The sequence below is a fragment of the Plectropomus leopardus genome, chromosome 1 (genome assembly GCF_026936395.1).
Source record: "Plectropomus leopardus strain MGB_pleo_1.0 chromosome 1, ASM2693639v1, whole genome shotgun sequence".
In the NCBI taxonomy this organism is placed as follows: Eukaryota; Metazoa; Chordata; class Actinopteri; order Perciformes; family Serranidae; genus Plectropomus; species Plectropomus leopardus.
The window spans coordinates 812,427-825,377 of record NC_142176.1 but is presented as its reverse complement, the minus strand read 5'-3'; the positions used below and the strand labels follow the sequence as shown (position 1 = coordinate 825,377).

General features: G+C 43.6%; 1 protein-coding gene across 1 annotated transcript in view; it reads right to left on the bottom strand.

Annotated features, from left to right (window-relative positions):
- Positions 1-580: 580 nt before the first annotated feature.
- fhod1 (formin homology 2 domain containing 1) overlaps positions 581-12,951 on the bottom strand; it is a 63,508-nt gene continuing 51,137 nt past the window's right edge. The window contains 8 exon segments of the mRNA XM_088074101.1: positions 581-3,559; positions 5,126-5,302; positions 5,567-5,738; positions 6,411-6,467; positions 6,469-6,604; positions 9,614-9,804; positions 10,666-10,827; positions 11,822-11,941. Of these exon segments, the coding sequence (XP_087930227.1) occupies positions 3,477-3,559; positions 5,126-5,302; positions 5,567-5,738; positions 6,411-6,467; positions 6,469-6,604; positions 9,614-9,804; positions 10,666-10,827; positions 11,822-11,941 (1,098 nt within the window). The 3' untranslated portion in view covers positions 581-3,476.

Below are 12,951 nucleotides of genomic sequence, written 5' to 3'. Positions count from 1 at the left end.
TCTTTAATTCCTTTTTTCCTGTACATTTTTTCTTGTTTTTTTCCCTTTTAATTGTATTGCTGATTTGTAAAGAAAACATACCTGACAAACCAGTATGTCTTTAAAATTTTTGCTTTTTTTCTTTAACGTTACTTGGGGATTTTTTAAACATGTTTTCTTTACAACATTTGGGTGATTTGTTGACCACAGTTTATTTTCTATCATAATCCAAAATCAAATCATAGTTTTGTTGACGAGGGAACCAGAGCAGCGTTAGCTTCATACAAGTATCATCCTGCAGATCTCTGTGAGGAAAATGATTTTTGGGCTGCAGGGTTTTTTTTTTCTTCTTCCTCTTCTTTTTTTTTTTTTTTAAAACCTTTTATTTATATATTTTTCTTTTCAATTTGTATTCAATTTTATTTTTTTATTGAAAGAAAAAAGACAGAACACTGACAAAACTAAAAAAAATATCAACATGAAATAGGAACAGAAGCATATTGCTAATACTACAATAATAATAATAATAATAATACTGATGATAATAATTTTAATAATAATAATAAAAATGATAATGATAATAGCCAGAATGCTCAGCAGCGTCGGTCAGGTGGAAACACTCAAGTTCCTGTTTAATTTTGTAGTTTTTGATATAAAATTTAAATCACTTTTATTATTATTATAATTATTTATGCCTTTTCCTCTTTGGGTGAGTCGTGCATTTTTCACTGAAAAATTGTGAGTGGACACAGAAAAATTAGGAGTCTGAGCTGCGTTCCTGGGGGGTCCGCACAAAACCCACTACCTTCAGAAATCAATGAAAATCCTTTAATGAAAACTTTTATTCATAATTAGACCTGAAACACATTTAATCTTGTATTTTGGCTTTGAGTAAAATGTTCATCTGCTCTTTAAGTTAAAGCTCAGACTGACCTGGAGTCAGTTTACAGACTGTCAGCTTCAAAACGACCAAAAAACACCTCAAAGTGCACAAAATAACTCCACTGTACAGAAAATATTACTGATGTAATCTGTGCTCTGATCAACACACACGCACACACACATGCACGCACACACACACACACACACACACACACGCACACACGCACACACGCACGCACGCACACACACACACGCACACACAGTGGCAGGTGACAGTTTTGTACCACATTAGTGAATTTGTGACGTGATTTTTCAGAAACGTTCCCACAGATTCTTCACCTGTTTGTGTGTTTTTGTGCTGAAGAGAGAAAAACAGAAATGTGAAGAGTCTCACCTCAGCATATTTTAAACATCTTTCAGACGGCTGTCGGACTGACGTATGCCGCGCAGCTCAAACTGCAGCCTGCAGAGGAAGACGACGATGAAGTGACACACAGCTGATCACTCAGCATCTCTAACTTCTGCAGGTTAAAGCTGATTCAAGAATATTTAAAGATTTATCAATAAATGTGTCGACCTGTGACTCGGCTGAACTTTTCTTCCAGTTCATCATCTCCTCATTCAACATGTAACTTTGTGTGAACAAACATGTGACTTCATCCGTCGGTTAAATTCAGCAGAATCACACAGAAGTTCAGCTGTTTGAATCTGTCACAAACTGCAGCATTTAGACACTAAATGAATAAATCTGAGCATAAACGGCCCGACGACGGCGGTCATGATCACGCTCGGCAGGCCCTGCTCTTCCTCTAAATTCATCAATTTTTTTTTCTTTCCTTTAAATTTTTTGCAGATTTTTATTCTTTTAGAAGGAATTTTTCTTTTCTTTCCTTTAAATTTTTTTGCAGATTTTTATTCTTTTAGAAGGAATTTTTCTTTTCTTTCAGATTTTTTTGGCTGATTTTTAAAGACAGCATGCACTCCGAACCTGAGCCGTGTTTTGTGAGGCATGTTTTCTTCAAAACTATCCGCTGATTTTTATACTTTCAAATCCTTCTGCTAATTCTTTTTTTTTTTCTTCTAAAATGTTTGATGTTTTTCTGTTTAACTGTCTTTACTTTCAAACTGCTTTAAGTGCAGCATTTAGGCAGCGAATGAAGAAATCTCTGAGTGTGAATAAATGAACGTGAACCTGGTTATGATGGCGGTTACGGTCACATGTTCACACTCGGAGAAATCAGGTGATTTTTGCAAACGTGCAGCTGCAGATTCCGGTTTCTCACGATGTTTACAAACACATGAACCGGCTCATAAACAAACAGCTGCTTCATGTAAACACACCGACTGTTTTCTTGGATGAATAAATAACTTTGTGACTCATAATTAACTGCGGAGACGCGTCACATTGATCTGCTGCGAACGCTTCTAAGGTCTCGTTTGGGGAAAATTTAAAAACCTGTTTCGGTGTTTAGTCAGAATGAATCATCGTGAATCTTTCTGTGTTTGGATGAAAAATAAAACTTTCAGGACGGAAAACGTTTGATGTTCGGATTAAACTCTAATTCTTCGTGTGAAGCAGAGAAACATCTTCACGTTGTCGTCGGAGAAACACTGAAGATAAAAACTGAACAGACTCAACCTACAGCGACACCTCACTCAGTCTGTTTCCATGGCGACAAAAAAAGCTGAATTATTGTGTCAGAGCGACTAAATCTGGCCTTTTAAAATCCTGTGAACATGCTCGTCCCTCTGAAATCAGACTACAGTCGGACTAACGCCCAGATCACGCGACAGGACGTGGACGTCCTCCGTCAGTCGGACTCTAACTGGACTCGGTGTTCTGAGCGTGCTCCTAGTCGCCCCTCCTCTGATAAATAAAGAACAGTCCCACAACACCAGCACAGAAGCTCAGATTTTAACCACCTAAAAAATAAAAAAATACCACTTTAACTCTTTGAAACCTGAACAAAGTTGCTCCTTTTCTTCCTTTAAAACACTGGAAGAAGGCGATGAAGACGCAGAGAAAAATCACCCAAAAATTAGCAAAAAAAAAAGGTGAAAATTACAAGAATAAAAAAATAAAAAGGAAAAAACAAACAAAACAAATAAGAAAATGATCTGGAAAAATGCAGACACCAAAGTTATTGTAAATAAACAGCTGTGATCGTGTCGATATCAGAGAGCGGATCAATAACATCGATTTATAGCAGCTGGAGACAGACGGAGTCATCACTGCAGCAGGTGACCGCGTCTGCAGACCACGTCACGTTACTGTCATATTATTATTATATCATGTGGTGTGTGTGTGTGTGTGTGTGTGTGTGTGATCTCCTAAATCTGGTGAAGATGTTTCTCTTCAACACAAAACTTAAAGTCAGAAATCTGTTAGAACGTTCTGCTCAGTCGTCACTTTGCTCAGGACTGAGACGTTTTCTGTCCGTCCACATGTTCATATTAATAAATACAAAGTCTAAGTTCAGGAGGAGGAGCAGAGGAGGAGGAGGAGCAGAGGAGGAGAGCGCTCTGACGTTCACTCCTCCTGCAGGAAACAGGAAGTCGCCGGCTTTAGTCTGTGTAGTCGACGGTGTTCATCGACGGACGGATCAGTCCCGGTCTCAGACTCTGTCGGCCGTCTTGTTGTTGAGTCCCAGAGCCTGAACCACGTCGACGCTGAGCCCGCTCTTCAGAGTCCTCCGCACTGAAACACACACACACACACACACACACACACACAGATATATGTTATATTACACACACTGCAGGTATCACAGCACCTAACACACTGATGCTGCCTTCACGAGCTCCTCGGAAATATCATATCTACGAGTAACGAGCTCATGAACGGCCCTCCAAAGTCGGAATCACGAGTGGGAAATTGGGAAATTTGGATGACACTCGAGTTGTAACGTTTGCGTGATGTTTGTGTGACGTTAGCGTGACGTTAGCGTGACGTTTGTGTGACGTTAGCGTGACGTTTGAGTGCAGCAGAAATGTGAGAAAGCATGGAAACAGTGTCAACAACTGACAGTAAAATAAATGATATATTTTGTTCCTCATAGCTCTCATTTTAGTTTAGTTTACTGAAACAAATTAAAAACTGCATAAAAAAAATGTCAGGGGAGGTCAAGAATACAATAACCCCCCCCAACGTAATAACAAACAAAAAACAAACAAAAAATTAATATTTGACAGAAAAATGCAACAAAAGACAAATGACAACAAAAAACAGAAAAAGTCAGTAAACATTAATCCAGTAAAAACCAAGAAATACACAGAACACCGTACAAAGTGTACAAAGTATAAAGTATAAAATATATAAAAATAAAATGAAATACAAAAATCTCAATAAAGTGTAAACAGTTGTCAGTCTCTTGTTTAAACGCTCTCAGCATTAAAAATCAGCTCGTCTTCTCTGCAGCTTCACTTCATCACCTCAAAGTTCATCAACACAACCGAGTCTGAAGAACGACTCCCCAACAAACACAAACTACGACCTTGAACGCAGCGTGTGTGTGGATGTTGTTTTGGGTTTGACTGCCAGTCTGCGATCAGCGTCCCGATAATAATCAGCTGTGAGAGGATTTACGGAGGAGCCGAAAACAGAGATACGAAGCTGCAGAAATATGAAGCTGCAGAGATACGAAGCTGCAGAAATACGAAGCTGCAGAAATATGAAGCTGCAGAAATATGAAGCTGCAGAGATACGAAGCTGCAGAAATACGAAGCTGCAGAAATATGAAGCTGCAGAAATATGAAGCTGCAGAAATATGAAGCTGCAGAAATATGAAGCTGCAGAAATATGAAGCTGTTAGTTTTTTTTTTAATGGGGGGGGGCGTGCAAAAAAAAATTGTCTTTTTCTTTTTTAAAGAAAATATTTTTTTAATTGTTTGGCAATTAAAGAAAACATTTTGGGGGAATTCCTAAAGAAAAAATGTTAACATTATTTTTACTTATTTTTCCTTTTTCTTTCAATTTTTTTGGTCAATTACTAAAAAAACATTTCGGCAGGGTTATTTTGTATTTCTTTTAAATAAAAGGTGTTTTTTTTAAAGAAAATTCGCCATCACAGCCAGAAAATCGTGCGTTATTATGCAGGTTTGTGAAACTAAATTCCAGGACTTTCCCAAACCGTCCAGGATATATTTTTAACTTTTCCAGGTCTGAAAATAGCCATTTGCAAATTCCATGACTTTTCAAGGTTTTTCATGATGGCCGTGTGACCCTTGAATAGTTCGACATTTTTTCGGTGGCGTTGGGACTCACGTGACTTCCTGTTGAGGCGGGAGCGTTTTCGGGTCTTGGGGCTGGCGGGGCGATCTGAGGGATTCTGGGTGACGGACTTCACTAGGCGGTCCATGATCTCGTCTGTGGCGTCGTCCTGCGGGCTCGTCCCGTCCTCTTTGGCCACAGACATTGGAGACGGACTCACCCTGCCCAGACCTGAAGACCAGAACCACAACGTCACAACCAGAACTAGAACCAGAACCTCCTGACGTAAGGTGGACATGAGGAGGACATGAGGTGGACGTGAGGAGGACATGAGGAGGACAGGAGGTGGACGTGAGGAGGACATGAGGAGGACAGGAGGTGGACGTGAGGAGGACATGAGGAGGACAGGAGGTGGACGTGAGGAGGACATGAGGAGGACATGAGGAGGACATGAGCTGGACATGAGGAGGACATGAGCTGGACGGAGCGTCTTACTGCGGACGCCTCTGGAGCGTCTCAGGCCTCTGGTCTCAGACGTCAGGCTGCTGCTGATCAGCAGGTTCTTCATGTTCTCGTGTTCCTCCTCCTGACCGGGCTCCGCCTCCGCTGCCATGGAGACGGGGGACGGGCTGTCCTCCTGAGGCATGGCGCCCGAAAATTTCTCCGTCTGAGAGGATGAAGAGGAGGAGGAGGATGAGGAGGAGGAGGAGGATGAGGAGGAGGAGGAGATAAGAATATGTCTTGAGACGTGATGGAGGTGATGCTTTATCAGCTGTTTGTTCTGTTTTTTGGGGATTTAATTGGATTTTAATTTTCAGCTACGTTAAACTTCTAAAAATAAAATAAAAAGAAATAAAATAAAATAAAATAAAAAGAAATAAAATAAAATAAAATAAAAAAAGAAATAAAATAAATATGAAAAGCACGAAAATTTAAAAATAAAAATGAAACAGAAAGAAATAAAGTAAAATAATCCGGCTGGGATGAAGACGGACATTAAGGACTTTAATTCATGTGTTTAAGAAAGACGACTAAAACGCTGCTGATTTTGGACAAGAAAAGAAAATATAAGTCTGCAGGACCACACCTGTCCCGTTTATCACGAGAACCTGGAAACAGCTGCCGGTCTAGTTTTGGTAAAAAGAATCTTTTCGTGCAGACGAGGATTCGGGATTCACTCTGATTTGGTTTTTCAGCACTCAGTGTTTCGATTTTTAATGTGAAATAAAATCTGTCTTTGAACGCAGATAAATCCGAAGGCGTGGCTCATTAAACGCGTGCAGGTTTGCTGCGTTGTGAGGTTCCTGCTGGTGACCTCTGACCCCGTCAGGACGGTTACCTCGGTGATCATCTTGCCCCGCGTCTTGGTCCGCTCTCTGTGAGCGGCGCGCTTATGCGTTGAGGCTGAGGACTCGCTCTCTGGTGGTGCGATACTCCAGAGAAAACTCGCTGACGATCCGGCAGAAGCTCGTCACCTTGATGTCGCGCACCGACGACGACGGCTGACCCAGAAACAGCAGGAAGGAGTGAAACCTGCAGGAGGGAAAATCATTTCTCAGGTTAACCGTCAAACATGAAGGTAAAAACGAGCGGAAACAGAAACGTTTGCGTTCGTTAAACTTTTCTCGATTAGAGCAACAAAAATAGTCTGAATGTCCTATTTCTGTTCTGTTAATGTAACATTTAGTAAACGTACGGACAGATTATTATACCCTTTTCATAATTATTAGGGACTGTTTGGTATTTAAGGGGGGGGGGGGCTTCTGTTTATGTACAATTTTAAATTCCATGTGCAATATCATTTTTGACTTTTCAACATTATTATTGGACACTTTGTTTTTTATTTTCACTTTAATTTTTTTATTTTATTTTATTTTATTTTATTTTATTTTATTTTAATTTAATTTAATTTAATTTAATTTAATTTAATTTATTTGATGCTCTGATGTTGATTCTTTTTGCTGCTGTGTTGGGATTAATAAAGTTCTATTTTATCTTTTAATTTTGGCTCAAAGGAAGGAGCATAGAACTTCAAATTGCTGTAATTTTTATTTATTTTCCAGCTGATTAAAAAAAAAGAAAAATAAAGAAATGCAGGTGATCTTTTATTTTTGGGGGGTGATTTTTAAAAGGCTGTTCTTTCTTTAAAACTTTTTTGAGGATTTTTAAAAACTTTTGGCAATTTTTTTTCTTTCAAAATTGCCGGCAATTTTCTTTTAAATTGGACAATCCATCCATCCATCCATCCATTTTCTTCCGCTTATCCGGGGTCGGGTCACGGGGCAGCAGCCTAAGCAGGGAAACCCAGACTTCCCTCTCCCCGGCCACTTCGTCCAGCTCTTCCCGGGGACCCCGAGGCGTTCCCAGGCCAGCTGTGAGACGTAGTCTCTCCAGCGTGTCCTGGGTCTTCCCCGGGGCCTCCTACCGGTGGGACGTGCCCTGAACACCTCACCAGGGAGGCGTCCTGGAGGCATCCTAATTAGATGTCCGAGCCACCTCATCTGGCTCTTCTCAACGTGGAGGAGCAGCGGCTCTCCTCCGAGCTCCTCCCGGATGACCGAGCTTCTCACCCTATCTCTAAGGGAGAGCCCAGCCACCCTACGGAGGAAGCTCATTTCGGACGCTTGTACCCGCGATCTTGTTCTTTCGGTCACTACCCAAAGCTCATGACCATAGGTGAGGGTAGGAACGAAGATCGACTGGTAAATCGAGAGCTTTGCCTTTCGGCTCAGCTCCCTCTTCACCAAGACAGACCGGTGCAGAGTCCGCATTACTGCAGACGCCGCACCGATCCGCCTGTCGATCTCCCGTTCCATCCTTCCCTCACTCGTGAACAAGACCCCGAGGTACTTAAACTCCTCCACTTGGGGCAGGACTTCATCCCCGATCTGGAGGGGGCACGCCACCCTTTTCCGGCTGAGAACCGCTTCACACTCGGCTGTGAACCGATCCAGTGAGAGCTGAAGATCATGGCCCAATGAAGCCAGCAGGACCACATCGTCTGCAAAGAGCAGGGACCTAATCCTGAGGTCACCAAACCGGACCCCCTCAACACCCTGACTGCGCCTAGAAATTCTGTCCATAAAAGTTATGAACAGAATCGGCAACAAAGGGCAGCCCTGGCGGAGTCCAACCTTCATCGGAAATGAGTTCGTCTTACTGCCGGCAATGCGGACCAAGCTCCGGCACCGGTCATACAGGGAACGGACAGCCCATATCAGGGAGTCCTCTCTAGTACCCCCGAATAGACCTTACCAGGGAGGCTGAGGAGTGTGATCCCCCTGTAGTTGGAACACACCCTCCGGTCCCCCTTCTTAAAAAGAGGGACCACCACCCCAGTCTGCCAGTCCAAGGGCACTGCCCCCGATGTCCACGCAATGTTGCAGAGTCGCGTCAGCCACGACAGCCCCACAACATCCAGGGCCTTGAGGAACTGCTTCCCCAACGGAAGGCGTGTCGGTGGGATTGAGGAGGTCTTCGAAGTATTCCTTCCACCGATCCACAACGTCCCGAGTCGAGGTCAGCAGCGCCCCGTCGCCATCATACACGGTGTTGACGGAGCACTGCTTCCCCCTCCTGAGACGCCAGATGGTGGTCCAGAACCTCTTCGAAGCCGTCCGGAAGTCGTTTTCCATGGCCTCGCCGAACTCCTCCCACGCCCGGGTTTTTGCCTCGGCGACCGCCGCCGCCGCACTCCGCTTGGCCAGTCGGTACCTGTCTGCTGCCTCCGGAGTCCCACAGGCCAAGAAGGCTCGATAGGACTCCTTCTTCAGCTTGACGGCACCCCTTACCGCCGGTGTCCACCAGCGGGTTCGGGTGTTGCCGCCCCGACAGGCACCGACCACCTTATGGCCACAGCAGCGGTCGGCCGCCTCAGCAATGGAGGCACGGAACACGGCCCACTCGGACTCAATGTCCCCCGCCTCCCCCGGGACATGGTCGAAGCTCTTCCGGAGGTGAGAGTTGAAGCTCCTTCCGACGGGAGACTCTGCCAGACGTTCCCAGCAGACCCTCACAATGCGTTTGGGTCTGCCAGGTCTGACCGGCGTCCTCCCCCACTATCGGAGCCAACTCACCACCAGGTGGTGATCGGTTGACAGCTCCGCCCCTCCCCCCTTTTAAATTGGACAATTAAAAAAAAAAAGAAAAGAAAAAAGGGTCTTCCTTTAAAATTTTTGGTGATTTAGAAAATGAGCCTTTTTTTAATTTTGGCAGTGTTTGAGCAATTCTTTTTTTTCTTTCAACATTTTGGCAATTTCTCTTTCTTTAAAACTTTCTTAAAAAATTTGGTGATTTCAAAAAAGGCAATTATTTATACATTTATTCTTGGTGATTTTTTTTTCAGTTAAATTTGTAGGTGATATTTAAAGGAGACACGCCTTTCAAAACCCACAGGCCGTCCAAACAAAAATCACCAAGATTGCACCATGATAGTAATAACCTGCGTGGGATACGTATTCATACGTATATTTCATGTTTATCTGCAGGGTTGTTTACATAACAGTCGGCGCGCTGCAGCCTGAGACGTCGCGGCTGTCTCACCTGTTGATGACCCTCCGGTGGACGACCTTGAGGATGATGATCCTCTGCGTGCAGTCCTTCAGGAACTCCGTCATCTTGTTCTTCAGCACCGCCTTCGTCTCGTGCTTAGCCACCACCTTCAGGTGGTCCCATGATGCTTTGCAGCGTTTCTCCAGCTGCACCAGGTTCTCCGACAGCAGCTCAAAGTCCACCTGCAGGAGACGAGCACACGCACACCTGAGCACACACACCTGAGCACACACACACACACCTGAGCACACACACCTGAGCACACACACACACCTGAACACACACACCTGAGCACACACACACACACACCTGAGCACACACACCTGAGCACACACACCTGAGCACACACACACACCTGAACACACACACCTGAGCACACGCACACACCTGAGCACACACACACACACACACACACACGAGCACACACACCTGATCACACGCACAAACATGATCACACACACACACACACACCTGAGCACACGCACACCTGATCACACACACACACACACACACACACCTGAGCACACACACCTGATCACACGCACGCACGATCACACACACACACACACACACACACACACCTGATCACACACACACCTGAGCGCACACACACACACACACACACCCGAGCACACACACCTGAGCACACGCACACCTGATCACACACACACCTGAGCGCACACACACACACACACCTGATCACACACACACCTGAGCGCACACACACGCACACGCACACACACGCACACACACACCTGATCACACGCACACACATGATCGCACACACATAAGCACACCCACACCAGGGCACACACACACACACACACACACACACACCTGAGCACACACACTTGAGCACACACACACACCTGAGCACACACACACACCTGAGCACACACACACACACCTGAGCACACACACACTTGAGCACACACACAAACCTGATCACACACACACACCTGAGTGCACACACACCCTCTCTGTAGTTGCGTGACCTGAACAGGGCGGTAAATCACAGTAAAATACGGGAGAATAAGACGTACTTTGGCGGAGTGGTTGATGGCGGGGATCTCCGAGTAGATGTCAGAGGATTCTGGGTAATTTTCCACCACCAGGCTGCAGGTGTGATGCAGCAGAGACTGACGGTGAACCGTGTCCTTCACCTCCACCACCTTCTCCAGGTAACCCAGCTCAAAGCCTTTAGCCTGCACACACACACACACACACATGCACACACACACACAGACACACACACACACACACACACACACACACACACACACACACACACACACACACACACACACACACACAGACACAGACACACACACACAGACACACACACACACACACACACACACACACACACACACACACACACACACACACACACACACACACACACACACACACAGACACACACACAAACACACACACACACACACACACACAGACACACACACACAGACACACACACACACACACACACACAGACACACACACAGACACAGACACACACACACACACACACACACACACACACACACACACACACACACACACACACACACACACACACACACACACACACACACACACACACACACACACACACACACACACACACACACACACACACAGACACACACACACACAGCTGTAATCTCTGACTGTTTGGGGAATCAACAGGTTAATGTGACAATCTGATCTGCAGTCAGCTGATCGTCGTGATAACGCCGCTCATCTCTACATGTACACACACATTTATGATAAGTGATGTCTGACCTTCAATTTACAAAATCTCTATTTTCAAACGTGTGTGTAGGACAGAGGACAGAGGACAGAGGACAGAGCAGAAGACGACTCAGGGACAGAATGTCCAACATGCAGAGAGCATTATTTTAATGTGACCTTATATCAATGGAAATTAATTATACTTATACCATGTCATGTTATATTAATAAAATATCATTTATACTAAAGTCATGTTATTTGTTATATTAATGAAAAATATTTATATGTATACCATGTCATGTTATATTAATTAAAAACATTTATATTTATACCATGTTTTAATGTCATATTAATGAAATTTTATTATATTTATATGTCATGTTATATTACATAAAGAACATTTATATTTATGCCATGTCATATTATTTGAAATAAAAATGATGCAGGGAGAGTTTATGTTCTCACGTTGGAGCTGTTGAGGAAGTTTCCGATGGCGAGCAGCGTGGCGAGGATTCTCCTGAACGTCTGATTGGACGCCAGCTGCTCCATGCCAAGCTTCAGGTCAAACAGCGGCTCTGCGACCTCCTGCAGGGGGCGACACGCGCTCACCATCAACATCCTGCTTTTTATCTTTAAACCCTTAATTCAGCATTAAACGCGTACTTCAAACCAAATACAAAGTCAACAAAGTGACGATGCTGTTTCGGATAAAAGAAAGACGGCGACAACAACAAACAACATAAAACAAAAAAACCCCAAAGTGAGTGTTGAATGTTTGACTCCAGTTATATTTCATGAGTTTTGCAGGTTTGGTTTGGCATTACTAATTCTGTCTACACACATTTTTTAACCCTTTGTCTCCTTTCTTTTCCCGCCGTTTCTGGGCTCACAGTTAAAGTTTGTATCTGAACTGAGCCGCAGCTCACCAGCAACGTGACGGAATAACAAAAAAAATCTGACTTTAGCAACTGGACAAAATCAATTGTTAAAGTCGGATTTTTTTTGCAGAGCTAATTTGCTAAATTTCGAAGCATTTGAGTTTTTGTTGAAGGTTGTGGCCTCAAATTTATGTTTCGCCCCCAAACAGGAAGTAATTTATATCAGAGTCCCGCCCTGAACACATCTATATGATAATTTTAAGTGATAGTGAGAGCGCCACCTGTTGGCGACGTGACAGTACATGTTTTACACTTAGACGTCCAGCTTTTAGCAGGTTGACTTGATTGATCTTAAAATTGGGCAAAAAATCCTGAAGACACTGATGATACTTGAATATGAAGATTGTGAGTTTGCATTAAACGGCGTTCCCCTGTCAGGGCGACGAATTTCGATATTTCATCATGACATCAAAAACTGTCATAACTTGACCTGAGATGGTCAAATCTTAACAAAATTTCACACATTTGATGAGAGTTCATGCATGAAGACATCTGCAGCACAATTTTGAATTAAAGTCATAGCGCCACCTACTGATAACAGGAATTATTATTATTTTTTATTTATTTTGTTCTCATATTTGATTTAGCATAATCAACATAAAGATCAACTAACTACTTTAGTCTATTTTATGACAAAAAAAGAACATTGCAAGCATT